The 19400-nt window shown below is 39.8% G+C and overlaps 1 protein-coding gene across 1 annotated transcript in view; it reads left to right on the top strand.

The window, feature by feature from the left end:
* The window catches only part of POMP (proteasome maturation protein), a 33690-nt gene that overhangs the window by 10491 nt on the left and 3799 nt on the right, over positions 1-19400 (top strand). The window contains exons 2-5 of the mRNA XM_085049615.1: positions 14492-14757; positions 16198-16295; positions 17054-17114; positions 19168-19269. Of these exons, the coding sequence (XP_084905741.1) occupies positions 14492-14757; positions 16198-16295; positions 17054-17114; positions 19168-19269 (527 nt within the window). The remainder of the gene's footprint in view (positions 1-14491; positions 14758-16197; positions 16296-17053; positions 17115-19167; positions 19270-19400) is intronic.

Raw genomic sequence — 19400 nt, 5'->3', positions numbered from 1 at the left:
ACTAAAATGGTTTTTGAACAGAAGTTCAAAGGCAGTCAGTGTTTGCTGGATTTATGGATCTTTCCCATTCTGATTTTCTTCTTGTTTACGGCAGGAGTCAGCCCTCAGGCAAAGAACAGAAATGATCTATGGTTATAAATAAATGCAGGACCTGCTTAGTGCTTGTGATTTGTGCCCACTCTTCCATGTTGCTTGTTCTGCATCGGTATTCTTTTGCAGCAGTGAACGATAGCCATGTGCTGCATCAGTAAGAGCACAGTCAGCAGACTGAGCAGAGTGGTTTCCCCCTCTGCTCAGCATTTATGACATAATTCTGGTCTATCATGTCCAGCATGGGGATCTTCAGCACAAGAAGGAAAAACCAGAGCAAAAGCAGTAGAAAGGCTACCAAAACGTTTAAGGGGATGAGTACATGACATAGGAAGTGAGAGTGAGAGCAGTGGGGTTCACTCAGCTTGAAGAACAGAAGCCAAAGGAGGGATATGATTGCTGTCTATAACTAATTAATGGGTGATTATAGAAAACGAATTCTTCACAGAGAGGCAAGTTGCAGCTGGGGAGCTGTTATTAGATATAAGGAAAAAATCTTCCTAATGAGGTGCCCAGGTGGGAGAAGAGGCTGCTGCAGAATCCTCATCCTCAAAGGTAGCCAAGGCCCTGAGTTACACAGTATAATTTCAAAGCTGACCCCATTTGGAGTGGGGGAGTGGGCTTAAGCCAGATGAGGTCCTAAGATCCCTTCAACTTAAATTGTTATATGATTATATGATTTACAGGATCATGAGAGGAACATGATGCAGGAAGACACATGCTGAAATCCATTTCAGTTTCAGTAGCATTTAAGTAGATGTTTGAATTCTTGCTGAGGCAGAATCAAGACAGAAATATAGCTGCAGGACGTAGAGAGCTACAGTGCCTATGTACAGGTTCCAAACTGTTTGAAAATGGGAAGGATATTCTGTCTAGCCTGCCAGACTGGGAGATCATTTGTCATTTCCAACATTTTTTATAGGCTCTTTTGTGATTTGGGACAAATATCTTTATCTCACTATAAGTCAGCTGCTGATTTATTAAGTAAAAGGATAAATCCACAAATACTTAGATATTTCTGAATCCTTCAATAATACTTAAAGAAAGTTCACAAGTGGATTCCAACAGGGCAAAGGAGAGAATGCATCTCTTTAAGTTCTTAATCCCTTGTCTTACTGTGAGAGAAGCTGTGCCATAAGAGTGTCATGGACAACAAATGTTGTTTTTTTAATCCTGTAGCTCCACGATTATATCATATAGATATCTGCATTTGGTTATTAGAGTCTCACCCAGGAAGATATGATGCAAAACTTCTTCCTCAAGCCTTCAGATGTAATATTAATCAGAACAGAATAAAAAGTAGGATGTATATCTCTTTTCCTCAGGGTTTTAAAATTATCTTTGGTGATGGGGTTTTTTGGCACTGTTGCCAATAACACATTGACAAAACCACATTGTAATCTCTGTATTAAAAAAAAAACCTAGATTATTAAAATCATACAGCTGTCCCAATGACTTCCAAGAAATAAACTTCTGGATGAAAAACAAATGGTTCCAATTAAACTTGGGTTAAATATGAATGGTTCTTGGGAAAAAATATCTTTGGAATTGTCCTAAGACAAGTACATTGACTGCTTACAAACATAGAAATCTTTGCAAGTTCTTTAAACAGCAGAAGTGTCTTTGCACTGCACTCTTTGAATGACATGATCACAAAAATGACACATGACTTCTTCCATAAAATGCTTAGTAGACACTATGACTTTTCCCAAGTGGTGGTCTGTCTGTTGGCATTTTCCACAAATCCCAATGTGATTATTCCCCAGGTGAGTCAGTAGGTGAAGCAATATATATGAGAAGCAAAAGTAAAATCCTACCCACAAGCCTGAGTTCAGTAAAAGAAAAAATCCATCTTGGAGTGAAATTCTTCTTCCAATTACTTCATCATTGATACAAATGAAAGGAGTTGTCTCAAAAGCAAATTAATTTGCCAACTTTTCTGCTACCAAGATTAGTTTCCTAACTGTGTTTCTAGAATGTCCCATCTCATTCGGGATTCTTTGACATTCTTCCTGGAATTACAGTTAGCCTGACTTAATTTAGTTAGCCAAAGATTATTATAGAATCATTAGGCTTGAAAGGACCTTTAAGATCGAGTGCAAATGTTAACCTAGTGCTGCCAACTCCACCATTGTATCACATCCCCAAATGCCACAGTAAGACATTTTATTAATACTTCCAGAGATGGTGGTGCAACCACTTCCCTGGGGCAGCCTCTTTCCCTGTTTGACAACCTTTTCAGTGAAGAAATTTTTCCTAATAATCAATCTAAACCTCCCCTGGCCAATTTGAGGCCATTTCCTTTCGTTCTGTCTCTTGTTACCTGGGAGAAGAGACTCTCTCTTCGTACATTATCTAGTAGACTGTGACTCTTGTCTTATATTGTGATGTCTGCATATTTTATGCTAATAACAATAACTGCTATTGATGAGCAAAATATTTTTCTTTTTTTTTACAGAGCAGAAAACCTGCATGGGAAGAAAACATTTCTATAGAAAATGTTTCTATATGTTTAACTCCTAGTTTAAGCAACAAGCAAATTATATGCATTCACAGATCAGTAAAATCCAGGACACTAAATGATCATAATCCACTGTCATTGCTGGCAGACCGTAATGACCAGATGTGATTCAAAATGTTTAAACCCCATACTCCTTGTCCCTTAGGAAAATCACAAGGTAGATTCAAGTGGTTAAGAACAAATATATCACTTCAACTTTTCACCAGATTCTGGGTTGTTACAAAGTCTTGGGCAACCCCAGTGAGCTAGTGTGAAGCATGTGGGCTTTCTTATGCCACTGCCTGGTTTCCTCTTCCTTGAGAGCATATGAATGGGACTGGGATGATAGGAGCGTATCCAGCCCTGGAGGACAGCTATTCACTCTGCTCAAGCCAGAGGCCTGTCAGCATTTCCACTGTTTCACACGAGTCCCAGCTTCAGACAGGGATGACTTCATTTTAACCACTTTTCTCACATTTAAAAAAGTCAAAATTAGTCAAAACAAAAACAGCAACCATGTGTGCTCAGGGATGTGAGCGGAGAAATAAGGATAAACAAATCTGCTCTCTTGCATATCCTACCAGCAGTTCATCTCAGCATGATCCTTAAAAACAGCAGGGTGCCTAGCCTCAGCTTTTATCAAATAACATTTACAGGACACCCCACATTCCCTACCAGCGGACCACAAAGAATCAACAGGGAATGAATAGGCTGTTCTTTATTCTTGAAATGTTAGGGTCCAGCTTACTCAAAAAAACCCCATTATGTGTTTTATTTTGTTTTCTTGTGCTTTACAGCATGGGAAAGAATGGATGAGCAGTGACCCATGCAGGCTTACTTACGAAAAATTATGGTTCATCTTACAGGCATGTTTATGAAAACAACTGCATGTAAGGACAAATACCCCTCAAAATCAGTTCTGAATCTGCACGGACACAAGAAGTTAGCTGTAAGGTCTGTTTTAAGGGAATGTCAGTTCTTCAGTGTAGGAAGAGGGAAGGCATGCCCTAGTATGTCTAGACAGATGTGTCCAGGGGTGTTGTCCCTAGACAGCAGAGGATATATGGCCTTTAAAGAGGACAAAGATTGGCTTTGCTATAAAAGAACAAGCTACTTCCTGGAGAGGAAGATACAATGATTTTTTAGGAAAATGCAGACACATTGTGAGCTCCAAGGAACAGTGATCTAGAGAGGAAGGAAGAGGCTACGGTGTGAGGACTAAACATTACCTACCTATAAACTTTGTAATAAAGGCTTATAGCCTTTTATAAATGACTTCTTGTACAACCTTCACCTAGATGACAAGAAGCACATACTTTATGTCTTCACTGTTTTTCTCCTCTACTTCTCTCCTGCTTGAAAAAAACAAACAGCTTGTAAAGTACACCTGTAAATATGGATTTCACTGCTAGTAAGGAAGAAGGCCAAAGTCGAGTGTGCATTGCAAGAGAAGAAAAAGGCTCTGTGATCAGGAAAAGACAAAGGAAGTAAGAGACTATAGAAATAATCTGATACTGCATGCCATAACTCCGTACTTAGACACTGACTCCCTGGACTCTCAAAGCTTCAAGGAAAATCTGGCACTGTTGTATTCACAGAATTCAAACAGAAAATAGGAAATGTTTTCCGAAATTTTAATAACGTATTTTGCAAAGTCAGCAAGTTATGTTTTACTACAGGAAAATTAAGAAAAGCAAGAAAAATATGTGAGTGGGAGACAATGGAAAACTGTTTTTTAGCTTTCTTGTTTCAGTAAGTAAGCACATAACATCCTTCCTTTGGCGACAAGACAGCTATGTTTTCTTAATATTTTATTGTGAATAAACAGAGACAGAAGTTCAAGGAGTTCTCTTCCCTAATTATTACTGTGGCTTTTAACTGCTGAATAAATGTATTGGATTGAGTTTCTTTCTTCATAATTTCCCAAATGATAGACTTATTTTAGCAGTATTATGAAGAGTAATGTACTGTCATAACTCAGTAGCTTGTGGCTTTAAATGCTAGGAAAGGAAGTGGGGGATAGGACGCATGTCAAATCCTTTGAACAGAGAAATAATCCTGAAATCTACTCTTCTCTTTCTTATCGCCTAGCATTCACATCTTATTATGTTCAAATATGCCAGACAGTAGTTAATAATAGATAAGTGTATCTAGAATGAGGGCCAAACACATCACTTCATGCTCCTTATCTCTGTAATCTTCCTTCAGAGGAATTCTCTTCTTCTTCTGGAATCTGGGGCAACTTTTTGGGAAACCACAGTGATACCAAACTCAGTAAGTTATCAGTCTTTACAACATGTATGAGTTGCCACTGGAAGCAGAGCAAATGAAGATAACAACTCACAGCAGATTTTTTCCATAATATCTGTCATTAGACAAAAGAAAGTATGAGCTCACAGCATACTAGGTATGAAACGATGGATGGATAATTTCACAGGTTTTAAGGAAAACTGCCAGAAAAAACATTGGGAAATGTGTCATTGAAACAGAACAGTAGATTATTTTAATAGCCTCTCACTGTCAGACTAGTAATCAGCTATTTGAGATCACGGAATCACAGAATAAATTATGTTGAAAAAGACCTTTGAGATTGAGTCCAACCTATGACCAAACACCACCTTCTCAACCAGATCATGGCACAGAGTGCCACAGCCAGTCTTTCCTTAAACACCTCCAGGGATGGTGACTCCACCACCTCCCTGGGCAGCCTGTTCCAATGCCCAAGAACCCTTTCATCATTAATGGATTAATTGGTGGGCTCCAGTTAGTAGACTTTCAGGAACATATCTCAAAGAATGAGTGTCATTTTCAGTCTGTCTTTGGAAACCACTCAGGAATGTGCAGAATGTGCAGGAATGTTTTAAGCTGGATCTGAGCACTGCTTCAAGGAATAAACAGAACGCGTTGGCAGGCTGAGCCAAATAAGAATACTGCAAAATTGTAAGTGTACCCAATGTCTACAATTGTTTATTAAAATATTGGGAAAATTCTGATCTTCAGAGTTTTGGAAGCACAACAGATATACTTTGTTTTAAGAATTCTTGGGACCAACACTGGCATAGTGTAGTTATTGCATATGTATGGTGAGGCCTGGGTGCTTTAGTCTTGTTTTCATAAAAACAGGTGCAAAATAAGACAGAATAGAAGCATATTTAAAAATATCTGCCATCCAGAGGCAGAGAATAGTTGAGACATCTTATCACCCCACCCCAGAACTGCTTTTCAACACATAATGAAGAGTAGGTTGTTTCTCTTGGACACAGAGCAGATCCACATGTCCCTTCTCCACTACAAAAAGAAAAATCTGGCCTCATTTAGCCAAATCTTGTGCACTGAGAAGCTACAATCCAGCACATCATTTAGGGTATGATCTTTATTTAGGCTCTTTAGACATAAATATCCCAGAGGAGAAGACTCCAGACACTCTTCCTTCCTCTCTTTTTCAAAGGATTTTTTCATCTTTTCAGGATGGTCAGCCTACTATTCCCCAAAAAAAAAAAAAAGCCAAAAGCTAAAGCCTTTACTGCAATCAGCTTCAGCAGGAATCAAATTTGGAAAAAATAAAAATCATAATTTTAGTGCAGATATGGCCATTCTTGACATTTGGTGTAGATCCAATTTCTAGCCAGGGCAGAGCGACCAAAAATGAATATTCTTCCTCAGTTTTCAAGCAGAATGGGAAGCTACAACATTGCAGCAAGACTGAATGGTAATTTTGAAGAAATCTGTAGAACTGGAAATGTCTATTTCCAAGGTGGAAGAAAATTTTTAAGAGCTGAATAACCAAAACGTCATCATTTGGGTGATTTTCATCCTCAGTTCTCAAAGAATCAGCACAGCAATCATAAATCTTACAACAAGAGTTTTCAGTAAATCTTAACAAATATTGGGTTTATCTGTTAGTTCATGGTACACCTAGGAGCTTTATTTAGGAAATAGACGGAAGGAGTATTTTAGATAACAGTATAGTCATTAATCTGACTATAAGAATATGCATAATTTTATAATAAACTTGGAAGGAGTGTGCAATTAGGCATTGGGTAATTCGAAAATAACATACACTGAAAAAAATGTCAATTTTCAAGAGGAGGCTGGGTCATAGCAATATCCTTTCATGACTGTGAAAAGTGAGTTTTGAAAATAGTAAAGTACAGCTCTCATCTAGCATAATTTTAGTTTAGTATTTGATACAATGCCATAAAGAAAAATGTTTAAGATTGAGAAGAAGGGTGTTAATGGCAGAATTGTAACTTGAATAGAACTTTACTCAGAAGACTACAATGAAGTGCCTTGACATGTGATGATTCAGCATATATTGGATTTCCTTGGGATCTGTTTTTAGGATCAGTCTTATTTAATATTTCCATAGTTGACTGTCCCTCAAGAAATAGAAGTATGCTAAATAAAATTAATGGTAGCCCAGAAGGTTATGAGGTCTCAAACCAGAGGAACATCAGACTAATCACACATAAGTTACATGAGAATAATGGAAATGTAACAGAATAAAACAAGGTCTTTGACTAGAAATTAAGAACAAGACTTCCCACAGCAAACTAAGTGCTTGCCAATTAAACATCTGTGGTGAAGAGAAAGCTTGAGAGTATCCTATGAAGCACCAGTGTGAAGCAATTATAAAAGAACCCAAATGTGATCCTAAACTGTATGAGAAGAATTGTATCACTGTTGCTGTGTAGGCACTGATGTGACCTCATCTGAAGCACTCTACAAAAGTTGGACTACTCATGTTCAAGAATGTAAAACTGGAGCATGTTCTGGGAAGGTTGCTGAGATTATCAAAAGAACAGATGACTTGGAGTTTAGATGCTCTCTTCACTGAGGAAGAACCATGTGAGTTAAAAGTGACCAGAACAAATATGTATAAACTGGCTCTGAATGATTTCTGTCCGGACATGAAGTTTTCATGACCAGAACAATGACGTTCGAGCACAACTTCCCAGAATAAGAACAGTCAGGGAAGAAGGAAGATGAATGGGATCAAGTTAACTTAATATTCAAGTTTATTAAGATGTTATGAAAATAATTATATAGCATGACTCTCTGTAACATCAGTGGATAGGACTCGGTAAACCAAGTGGAGCCCTTGAATCCAAATGGTGACCTCCTTCCCCCTCCTCATCTCCCTTGAGCTTGTATATTACTTTGATCTGCCCACTCTGATCCTTCACCACAAAGGTATTCACACAAATTTACTCTCAGAGGAGGATATGACAGTCTGTCTTGAAATGTCCACTGTATATATTTCCCAAACCCTTTCAGGACTGTTTGCTTCTTTGAATAAATGGCTTGGGGTTTGTTTTTCCGGTAATCTTTTGCAGCTTAAAAAGTCCTTCAGAAGAAGAAACCACACAAGTTTTCACAGTTAATTTGCATCTTCTTTGTTCCAGCCTAAATCTAATTATTTAAATTTATTTTTCTTTTTTTCTCTTTCTTTCTTTCTTTCTTTCGAAGGGCACTCTGAAGCTGATCCACAATCTTCCTTTGCAAAAGTAGAGCTAAAAATAGAGAATTTGCCCAGTGGCATGATCTTAATTTGTTTTCTTTCTCTTCAGTTTCAGCTCAATAAGTTAAATACAAAACTTTCAACCCTGTAATGGTAACTTTGTGCAAAAAAATTGTATTGGCTCTTTGCTGCAACATTCTTTCCTTAGTAAGTATAAAGCTGCCATTCTTTGAATTCACTGACAGTTTCTGTCACAAGCATGATGCGATATAAACTGAATAGGAAATCTTATTGTAGCAAAGTTCCAGCAAAACATGATCAGCATCTCACAGTAATAAACTGCAGCCCCGGAACATGACTTAGGCTGTTAGTATACTACAGATAACAAAAAAGTAATTCATGTCATAGAACAGGTAGCTGTAAAGACTCCAAATTAAGAGATCCAATATGAAGAGCAAAAGAAGTTAAGCCCATTGTGTGGAAAACTTGCAGTAAGGAAGTACGAATAAAATCATCCATGGAAAATATATAGTCATAGATTAAAAAAAAAAAAAACAACAAAACAAACCAAAAAAAAAAAAAAAACCCAAAGTAGGAACAAAAAATAAAATTTGCAATACATTATTTTCTCCTTAGAAACAATTAACTACCAAAGCTACCAAAACCCTTTACTATATAATAGTGTTGAAAGCAATAAAAGCTTTTCCTGCTGAAACAGTGCAGTAGTTCTCCATTACAAAAACAAAGCTGTTTTTTGCTTCCTCAGTGAACTCCAATCTCCAGGCTGTGGGATCACTGCACCTGTGTGGAACCCTCTTTAAGTCAAGCAAGCCTTCTATGAGTGTCAGGGCTTGCTTGTGAGCTTACTGTAAGCTACAACCTCTGTCTACCTACAAGTGAGCAAACTGCAGTTTGCTGTCAAAAATGAGTCATCAGATTTAAACATGAGCCCAAGCCTGGCCAATGTTTGAGAGGCTCTAGACGTATTTCTGATTTTGCTGGCTAAACCTAGGCACTGGCTGGCTCACATCCTGAGGAGTTCAACACATAATTGCCTTTGAAGATTTGAGCCTTAACTATTTCTAAGCCAGACACCACCATGATATCCATGTGCCTAATTCTTAAGTAGCACATTTTATCTGGATCAGAAACTTTTTCACAATTTCGTTTTTAAAATAACAGAAAATGCACATAGAGAAAATTTTCGATTGACAGTTTCTTAGAGGGAAAAGAAAAATTATCCTCAATGATGCATATATTTTTGCTGAAAATGCCTGCTTTCTGTGCAGAATGCCAGCTTTTCAGTTTGGTGATTATGGGTTCATTTATTGTATTCAGCCATAGGAGGAAATTAAGATGACTTCTGATTATTTTGCTACTTAATGGATGTGGTTATGAGTCAGAGCAGTCTTGGACTCCCCTTTTGCTGCAGGGCATTTTGGCAAACGCTTGTGTGATTTTTTTTTCCTGCACAGTAGCAGGACTAGGAAGTAATGTTCCATTCAATTCTTTCAGCTGTGACTACCATTAATTAAATTCAAGGTTTCCCGTAGGAAGACACTCTCACAGGAAACGTGCTCTTAGTCTCACCTCTATGTTCAGAGTGGTTATGCTTCTGGGAGACAGATCACTCCAGACTAAGGGGAAAGACAAAAATATTTTCCTTTGAATTCTCATGAGGGGCCTGGTTTCAGACCTCAGCAGTGAGGTCCTGACTGCGTGAACACTGCCTTGCTTAAACCTTGGATTAAGACTGAAGGATTAGTTTAAGATTAATATTGTCACAAGAAGGTAATAGAGCTTACTGAAAATAGTTATCAATCCTCTAACTGGGAAACAAGCCTACCAGCATTCTGTCAGGTACTGCCCATAGAGCTTCAGCTGTTGAACATACCTTGCTTTTTACCTTTTGACCTTGTTTTTCCGTAATTCTCACAGCACTGAGAGGGAAAAAGTACTCAAACCCTGCCCGGAACATCTGAGCGAGGCTGAACAGAGGTGGCTGGTGAGCGCAGAGGAAGGCAGATGCTGGGTGTTTGGGTACTGAGCATCCCCTAGTGACCGGCTCTCCCAGTGCAGCATCCTGCTTTTCTGAGTCTGCACAAAGAGCACAGGGAAACCCAGATTCGCGGATTACAAACAACGGATTAGTACAAATAAAGTAGTCCTAGATTTACAAAAGCACTGACAAGCTACAAAATAAGTCATCACTTTTAGACAACAAGGACTCCTTTTTAATCCAAGTACATTACTTGGACCAAAAGAAAAAAAAACCAACTGGCTTGCCTTGTGTGACTTACCAAAAAAAGGAACAGAAGACACACAGATATGTTATCTTTTCACTTAAATTTCACTGACTGATGACTTGTAAACCAAATAACAAAACGAGGGATTGTTACATTATTTCCCCACTTGATGCTACAGCATGCTAAAAAAGTCTGCATTCATATAGAGATCCTGATGTTCTCTTTCTGCTCATCTACTGGACTGCTTGCTGCTTTTGAATGATGAGGATGGGAAAGTTTTGACTAAAGAAGATCCTACAAACTGTAGAGTTTGCTGGTAAACAAACAGGAAAAAATAATCTCCTTCAGCAATATGTGGGATTTTTTTTTTCTCTCCCTGCAACAGTAACTCTTTTCTAAATACTTCCACCAGCTTCAGGAAAGGGTGGGTTAGAGACAGGGGTTTCCTGAGCCCTTTCAGAACATGGTTTTAACGAAGCTGTGTGTTCAGAAGAGCCCCTAGAGAGTCTTGTTTTGGAACACTCTGACGCCTACATGTTATTATCTTTGCTACGTTTTGCAGTTTTGTGTGAAATTTATTTTTAATCTTTAACAAAACATGCCCCTGTTTATCTTAAATTCAGAAAAGGTTTAATAATGTAAAACAAAATAACTTTTTAAATAATTAGATTTACAATGAATGCCAAAACATAAAAGTATAAAGCAAGTTAACAAGAAAGGAGTTCTTAAAGATCAAAGAAAATGTGTTTATTTGATTTGATTAAAAACAAATAAAAAGTACTTTCACTTTAACAAGGCATAACTGGCTGTTGACAGAAACCAGTGAAAGAGTTTCCCAGTCCCACAGGATAAAGGTTTTCTTCTGATAGAGGTTCACGTAGTCAGAACAGATTGCTGACACTGATATGTCAAAGGAATTATATTTTGAAAAGTGACAAAGCTGCATGAATATTAAAAAACATGGATACAAAGACAAGTTTCCTTGGAGAACATACTCCTTTTGCTACTGTTAAGTAGGAGTGATGGTATAAATGAATAGCTATTTCTATCTTTCAACCCTTGCATACAACAGAGCTCTGGGAATGGGAGAGGTAAAAAGTACAACTTAATTTAGTGGAAAATCAGAACATATTAGCTCAAGACCTGCCTTAACATAGCAGTAAAGTTCCCAGAAGAGAGCTGGTTTCTGCAGATCCCCTCTTCCATGGGTAGAGGAGGCTGGTATGGGGCAGCTTTTGCCCCACCCAAAAAAAATTTAGGATTAGGGTTAGGGTTATGCAGCAAAGCTAATATTGTGCCGCTGTGTGACAATTTTTGAATCCACCTTTCTTCCGGAGGCTTCAATGGGAAATGCACAGACCTCCCACAAAATGATGCCAGGCTGGGATCCAGGCAAGAGAAAGCTAAGTAACTGAAACCGGAATTTGCTTTAGGTCAGGCTGTCTAAACTTTGTTTAATGAGGTTTTTTGGTTTTTAATACCAATTTAACTGATAAAAGACCATTTGAAAAGTGTAATTTTTTTAAAAAGAGTAAACACTTCCCTCATTTCCAAAAGACAAAAGTACCCATAGTCTAAAGATAGCTTGAATCTTCAGGGAAGTCCCACAGCTAAACCAAAAAGACCAGATCTGACATTTCAAAAATGCCATGGTAAAAAAAAAATTCAAGAGAATACTTGAAACAGTCATACATTTCAGACCTCTTCTACACAAAGTGATGAAAAAAAATTCTCAAAAAAAAAACTAAACAAGGAGTTTATCTTTAAAGGCAACATGTGAAATTCATCATCCTAACTTCATTGAAGTAACTGATTTACAGGCACTATAGTTATTTTTGCTCTAATTTTAAGGTGTCCACATACTTTTTTAAGTGCCCCCAGACAAGACATCCTTTTAGGAATTGCAGACACCACATCTCACTTTCTATTCTGTTACCACCTGCCAGGGAGATGCCTTCAGGCAGAGCATCCAGACCTGCAGCTGGCACAGCTCCCCAGCAGGGAGGCTTGAGTACACAAGGTGCTGTGTACCAGGGCTGCTGTGCCTGCTGCAGTGCCTGTGGGCTCCTCTCTGCACCCTGGTGACTCCAGAGCTGGCGGCAGCCTTGAAACCACCTGCAACACGCAGAGCAGCCACACCCACTGCTTCCGAGCAGCTGAAGTGCTCATCGCTCACCATGGGATCTCATTTCTGATCACAGGTTTGGTCAGCACAACAATTGCTCATGCAACTCTTATTTACTTGCATTGGGCTGAAGTGAGGCACTCAATCAGCCACTGTTGAGATGCTCGCTGTAAGGTCATTAAAGCAAAGTTGGTTGTGAAAGAAATCAAGCTTCTCCCTAGTTTGAAATACTTGGTAATCTGATGAAAAAAATCTGTGTGTGATTTGTGTTTATGTCTGGAAGTTTTCCCTGGTGTGAAAGCCTCTAAAGGAAAACCAGTTCTTTCTTGCAATGTATGTCCTTTTATGTTATGCAGCCTAGACTGTGGATCGCAGTGATGTCAAAAATGTACATGGAGTGATTGCATCCTGTCTGTGTCCTGCAAGAAGGACTTTGAAAGTTAGATGTTTCATCTCTACAGTCATATCCTGATCAACAAACTCAGTCAATAAATAAATACATTTAGTGACAAACCTAGCTTTCTGTAAGCTGCAGTTAAACAGGAACTTGATTTGTTTTTTGTATTCACATCTATTCTATAATAATGAATCCAGCACCACAATAACCAAGTACCCATTATAATTATAAGATCAGAGAAACCTTTGTGGTACTCATTTTCCTAAAAATGATTTTAAAAGCCCCAGTCCTCCATTCTCATTCTTTTGAAGTTTTTGCTTTAAACCTAAGACCTAAATACAAAGGGCCAGAACTTGGGCTGAGAATGAAGCGGGGGGTGGGGTTGTTGGTGGAGCTGGAGGGGGGGCTTAAGAGGTGGATAGATCTTGCCCAAGAAAAGGAGTATAAAATGTATGAATTTTTCAGTCATTTTCCCCTGAAATCTGAATGTCATTAAAACATATATAAAATTTCTATTTAAATATTGCCTCTGTGCGTATGTGAGAGAGAGAGAGAGAGAGAGAAAGAAATGGTGTTTAATAGTCACACAAAATTTGCAGCACCAGGACAATTTGGGTTACTAAAGGTAAAAGGGTTGAAAGAGCTACACGTCTCAGAAGAAATATATAAAATAGATATCCCAGACACACATCTGGAGCCATGCATTGAAATATGTTAAAAACTCTCTCCTGATTCTCAAAATCTTTCAAAGTTCTTTGAGTGCAAGCTAATACTAATTCTGTTACCATGCAGATACTGTAGCTATAAGTACCTTCCTACTGACACAGCAGCTTTTATCCACCATTCTCAAAACTCACTTCCAAAGATTAATCAGCTGCAGCGTGTTGGTCACTTACCCTGTTGGTCACTGACAGAACACAGGGCCTGAGGACTGCCCGAGCTCCCTGCCAGGGCAGCTCACACCAACACCTCCTGTTCACACAGCGCTGCCCAGGGAGGCTCCATGGTCGCCCCAGCAACTAAGGCTGTGTTTACCTCTGGAAACATCACTGCCTGGTGTCACCACCTCAGGCTGTCAGCACTGTGATGCTGAGGATGGGCTGGTGTCACCAAAGCAGCTTTTGCTGAGCGGGAGAGGATGTGTTTGACCGAGAAAAGCTCCCCACACCAGACACCCCAGACACGGCCGCCCGGGTCTGCTATAGGAAGGTGTTAGTCAACTTCAGCTCCTGCTCGGGGCCACGGCGCTACCGAGACAGCGGGGCTTTGCTGGCATGTGGGAACGAGATGGAGTTTTAGCCTGGGGAAGAGGAGGCTCAGGAGTGACCTCATTGCTCTCTACAAGTGCCTGAAAGGAGGGTGCAGCCAGGTGAGGGTTGGTCTCTTCTCCCAGGTAACAAGCGAAAGGACAAGAGGAAATAGTCTCCAGTTTTGTCAGGAGAGGTTCAGGTTGGACATGAAGAGGAATTTCTTCACGGAAGAGGTGATTTAACATTGGAATGGGCTGCCCAGGAAGGTGGTGGGATCGCCGTCTCTGGAGGTGTTTAAGGAAGGACTGGACGTGGCGCTTAGTGCCAAGCTGTGACTGACGTAGCAGTGCTCAGTTATAGGTTGGACTCGCTGGCCTCAGAGGTCTTTTCCAACCTAACTGATTCTGTGCTTCTGTGAACAGTGCGTTCAGTCTACAAGACACGGCCCTGCGAGCAGGGAAGCCACGGCAAAAGAGCGCACAGGCGGGACACAGAACCCACAGAACCCACAGAACCCGCACCCCTCGCACCCCTCACTGCCCCCCGCAGCCGCACGGCGCAGCCGCCATCAGCCCACCGCCCCTGGCGCGCGGCCCCGCCCCTCGCGCGGCTGACGCACGCGGAGGGCGGGGCGGAAGTGAGCGGCAGCGGCGGCGGAAGTGGCTGCGCGCGTTGGGGGCTCAAGATGGTGAGTGCGAGCGGCGGCAGCAGCGGCGCCGGGCGGGCGGGCGGGGTGTCCTTGCGCCGGGCCGCGCCGAACCGGGCTGGGCCGGACCGCCCGCCCCCTGCCGCCCCCGCCAGCCCCGCACTCCCCTCACCCTCTCGGTGTCGCCGGGGGCGGCGGGGCTGTGCTGAGTCACGGGGTCCGGCGCGGCCATGGAGGGCTTCCTCACGGGCGCGGGGGAGCGTGGCGGCTGTGGTTAAAGCCCTTCCCCCGGAGCGGGGCGGAGCGGAGCGGAGCGGGGCGGCACGGGGAGCCCCGGCGGCCCCCAGCCCCCCGCAGCCTCTCGGGGAGGGAGGTCACGCCTCGGCCCTTGCTGTGGGCAGCGGTGCCGGGAGCACCTCAGACGGGCCGGGCACTGCTGTGACCCCGCAGTGGTGCTTTCGGGGAGTGTTTCGTGGTTTTCTCCTTGCGTTTGACTTTAACTTTGATCTTCCCCCTCTTGTCACGTCCCCCAGGTACTGTGCCTTTAATACTTTCATTTACAGCAGTGTCACAAAGGTCTGGTCAGTGTTGAGTGCGTAAACCGGTAGATGCTTTATATGCATGTAACAACAGGTATGTTAGGGCTGGCTTACAGCTCCTACATTGTTGAAAGCTTACATGTTAGTACAAAAGATCTGAACTGTAAGCATGAGTTTTGTTGGATCTGACAGTGCTGCTGGAGGAAACCCTTGCGCTGAACTGCTCGTCACTGTCACCTTCCCGAGAGTATTGCTGTCGCTTTTTGCTGTTTATTAGACATTGGCCTCTTGGTGGAGCAATTTTTATGAACAATCCTAAAATCACTTCAATAAAATCGGGTAGGTTAGTATGAAATTAGTGGCCTAGGTTACTAGTAAGCAGTACTTAGTGGACTTCTGGTGATCCACTGCAAGTTAGTATTTTCCTTTGTTCTTTCAGTTAATTGGCATACTAGACTGCTTGAATGCACCTTGTCCTCCTTGTGGCAGCCTCAAACTGTGGTTAAATTCCATTTTTCTTGATTGTGTCCTATTTGCAGTAACTGAAGGAAGACTCAGACATCTTCCTTTCTGTCCTGTCAGCTGTCAGGACTCGCCTCTTTCCTTTCCATCCCTGCAGCCCAGGATTGGGAGCAAAGAGGGGGTAATTGTGAATTTAATATGAGCTGGGTCAGCCAGATCCAAAAATTGTGTTATTGGTACCTTTAGTTTTTATTAGACTCTCTGAAAGAATTCTGTTTTAGTGTGAGGTTTATGTTTTGGGGGATGTGCATATTTTTGGTTTGCCTCTATTTTAAAGAAACTGTAAAGTCTGGGGCTTGTCCTGGAGCATTTTAAGGAGTCTTTGAGCACTTTCTTTCATTTGCCTGGCTTAATGGCCCGAACAAAAATGGTCTGGTAAAGTAATCCTCAATGTTTTTTTTTTTCCTCCTTTTTGTTCCAGAATTCCAGAGGCACTGCTTCTCTGTTGAAGGATAGTATCTCATTTACAGATGTTTCAGCTGCAGGGCTGTTTGAGGGTCATGATCTTCTGCGCAGAGGGTAAGCTTTATTTTTGCATGCTGGATTGTGTCATAGTGTTGAACTTCAGTGTATGTTAAATGTTGGCTCTTTATGGAAGTTTCTTGGACGGTGTGTTGCAAACAGATTTTTACCTATGTGATATTGTTCTTTGGGAAAAAAAGACAGCAAGGTATTGATAATTGTGAAAGATCTGATAGTTTTAATATACATTTATATAAGTGTGCTGTAACACTGTGGGAAATGGTTAATTTCAGCATTGGTGCAAAACCCAAAAGTAATATAAGAAAAATAGTTTGGGGTTTGCCATTTTTATATGAGTGCAAAACTTATGTGTCTGTCTTGGATAATGAATCCAAAATAAGTTCATGGAGTTTAAAATGCCATAGAGCTGTATTGTAGAGGGCAAGGTGTGTACAGCATTTCAGTGCAAAACCTTGGAGACTTTAAAATAAGGTACAGTGTAGCTTGGGCATAATTAAATCTATAATTTCTTAATTTAATATTTTTATCTCTTTCTGAAAGGAATCAAGGGAAAAAAACAGTCTGTTTTGTCAAACATAAAGGATGTCTGAAACTCTTTTTCTTCTGGTAGTGCTGTAGTCAGAGATTTTACTTGCTGATTCACTATTTTTTTTTTTTTCTTTAGACTTCAGACTTGTGCTAGTTGTGTGTCTCTGTGGGCTGGTGTCTGTATCTGAAATTGGTTTTGGAATGCAACTTAAAAAACCATATCCCAATTAATTTGAAGTTAATGTCTTTTCTACTGGTTCTTGTAGCTTTACAAGTGTGAAAAAGGAATTGTTGCCCAGCCACCCACTGGAGCTGACAGAAAAGAATGTAAGTATGACATCAAATGTAGCCATCCTCACTCTTAACTAATTACGAAGTTTAAATTAACAATGTGGTTATCTCTACTGCTTAGTGCAGTAACAAGTAATGAGCTGGGTCTTGCCTTTAACAGAATAAAGATGTTCAACAATAGTAACATGTTATTTATACAAGTAACGTTGTTGGCAAATTTGCGTAATATTAACTTTTTCATTGTATCTCTCTTCACTTCAAGTGTATCAGCAGGCTTCAACATAGGGACTTGTGTGGTCAGGTTTAGTCACGCAGAAGTTGTGTGCAGTCTCCATAGACAGGCCAGGGGCACAGCTATCGCCTCTGGAAGGCTGATCCTACCATTTTGTCTGTAGGTTTACCATGTCTCTTCATTTTCAGGCTTTCTGTCTGCGAACACATGTATTTTCCGATAAGTTGCTTGATGCTGTCTAGACATTTTACACCTACAGTTTTGCAATGAGTGTTTTCAATCTTGTCTGACTTAGTCATCACTCGTGGACCATTACAAGTGGTGTGTTGAAGGTATAGAGGGAGACCAGACTTGCTGGTTGTGCTGAATCTCTCTGGTGCCTCTTTTGTCAGTGCAGAAGACATGATGTATCAAGCTATTCTGAAGCAAAGACATTATTTGTATAGAATGTTCCAAATTGTTAAGCAGTGTGACAAGGTCTGACTGTAGTGTCTAATGTGTTGTAATTTTAACCAGTATTAGTGTTGCCTTGCATTAAAAGGATGATGTTATTGTTACATTTCATGAGCTTATTTATAAATACTATATGTGTTTCAGAGGTATTTGCTGATTGATTTTTTTTTTTTTTAACTGATTGCTGTAACTTACTCTTTAACTCTATTCTTGCTATATAAAACCTGCATGATTAAAAGATCACATGCTAAAGAGACAAAAATGCACAGAAATAAAACAGGCCATGTGATCCCCTAAGTATGTGAATCTTCTAAATTGTTTCTCCCGCAACTGGGAATTTTTTCTGTAAGTTTAAGGCCAGTTTAAGAATTACTTTAATGTACATTTGAATGGAAAAAGACTTAGCTTAACCTGAGATACTTATGGTTGTTTTTACTGTTATAAATGTTAAAAAGGTTATTCAGGTAGCACTGGCAGAAACCAAATGTTTCTGCTGTGCAAAAATCTTTATATCTATAAAACAAAAGAAATGGAAAAATAATGTGACCATAATTATAAGATTAGGATGAGGCATATAAATAGTATTTTCTGCTAACTTTTAAAGAGCATTCAGTATAGATTGTTATGAAAAAAACACATTATGCCTTTGACTTGTATTTTTCTGTTGGTTTTTGAGATCCCTTCTCATAAGTGGGTTGATATTCTTATACTAATCGACTTTTGTCATGGTGACGGAGTACAAATTTTAAAAATAGAGATTTGTATTTTTTTGATTCTTTAAGCTTAAGTTTAACATTAAGTATACATTAAGTACTTCTTTGTACTCCAGTATACATGAGCAAGCACTTTTTCTTTGAAAAGCCTCTACTAAATAGATTTTCTATGTCTTGCTGATCAGTTTGAGAGCAGTTGGTGAAAATATGATTTTTCATTTGCTTTTCACAACCATAAGGAGTCTAAGTGGTGCTTTATTTTCTGCTTGATCAGAAAAGAAGTATATCAAGTGTTTTCAAGTACTCTTTGATGACTAGCAATGACATCATATTGTGGCTTTTGTGATCTTTAAACTGGACTTAGTTTCCTATTCATCCAGACAATATTGTAGTAAAGTAATGCAAAACTATGCCACTTGGTGGTGTTACATGTCCTGTTTATAAAAAATAACAAAAAATTGCTGCTATTAATCTGGAAACAAATTCAACAAAAAACAGTTTCAACTTTGTAGAACAAATCTTACTTCATCACTGTCTTCATGTGCACTTGAGACATGTTTGATGGTATCATTGAATTTGCACATAGAAATTTAGTAAGTAGGTTCATTTAAGTAGGATGTCACAAATCTTTTGTATGACTATACTTAAAGGTAACTTTTTCTAAAATAAAATTGAATATTGTTTGTGACAGTTCCAGTTAAATCAAGATAAAACAAACTTTGCCACGCTGAGAAATATTCAAGGAATCCATGCACCTTTAAAGCTGCAGATGGAATTCAGAGCAGTGAAACAGGTAGGCATTTTTATCCAACTGGTATAACTTAAGCCATTTGAAAAAAAATGTTTATCTTGGAACATGCTTTCAGAGACACATCTTTCTTTGTTGAGATACCTTATGTTTCTAAAAGAAATGAATGCATTATT

This window comes from Lichenostomus cassidix, chromosome 1, assembly GCF_008360975.1.
Source record: "Lichenostomus cassidix isolate B80296 chromosome 1, HeHo_3.0, whole genome shotgun sequence".
Lineage (NCBI taxonomy): Eukaryota > Metazoa > Chordata > Aves > Passeriformes > Meliphagidae > Lichenostomus > Lichenostomus cassidix.
This window is presented reverse-complemented; position numbering and strand designations above follow the sequence as displayed.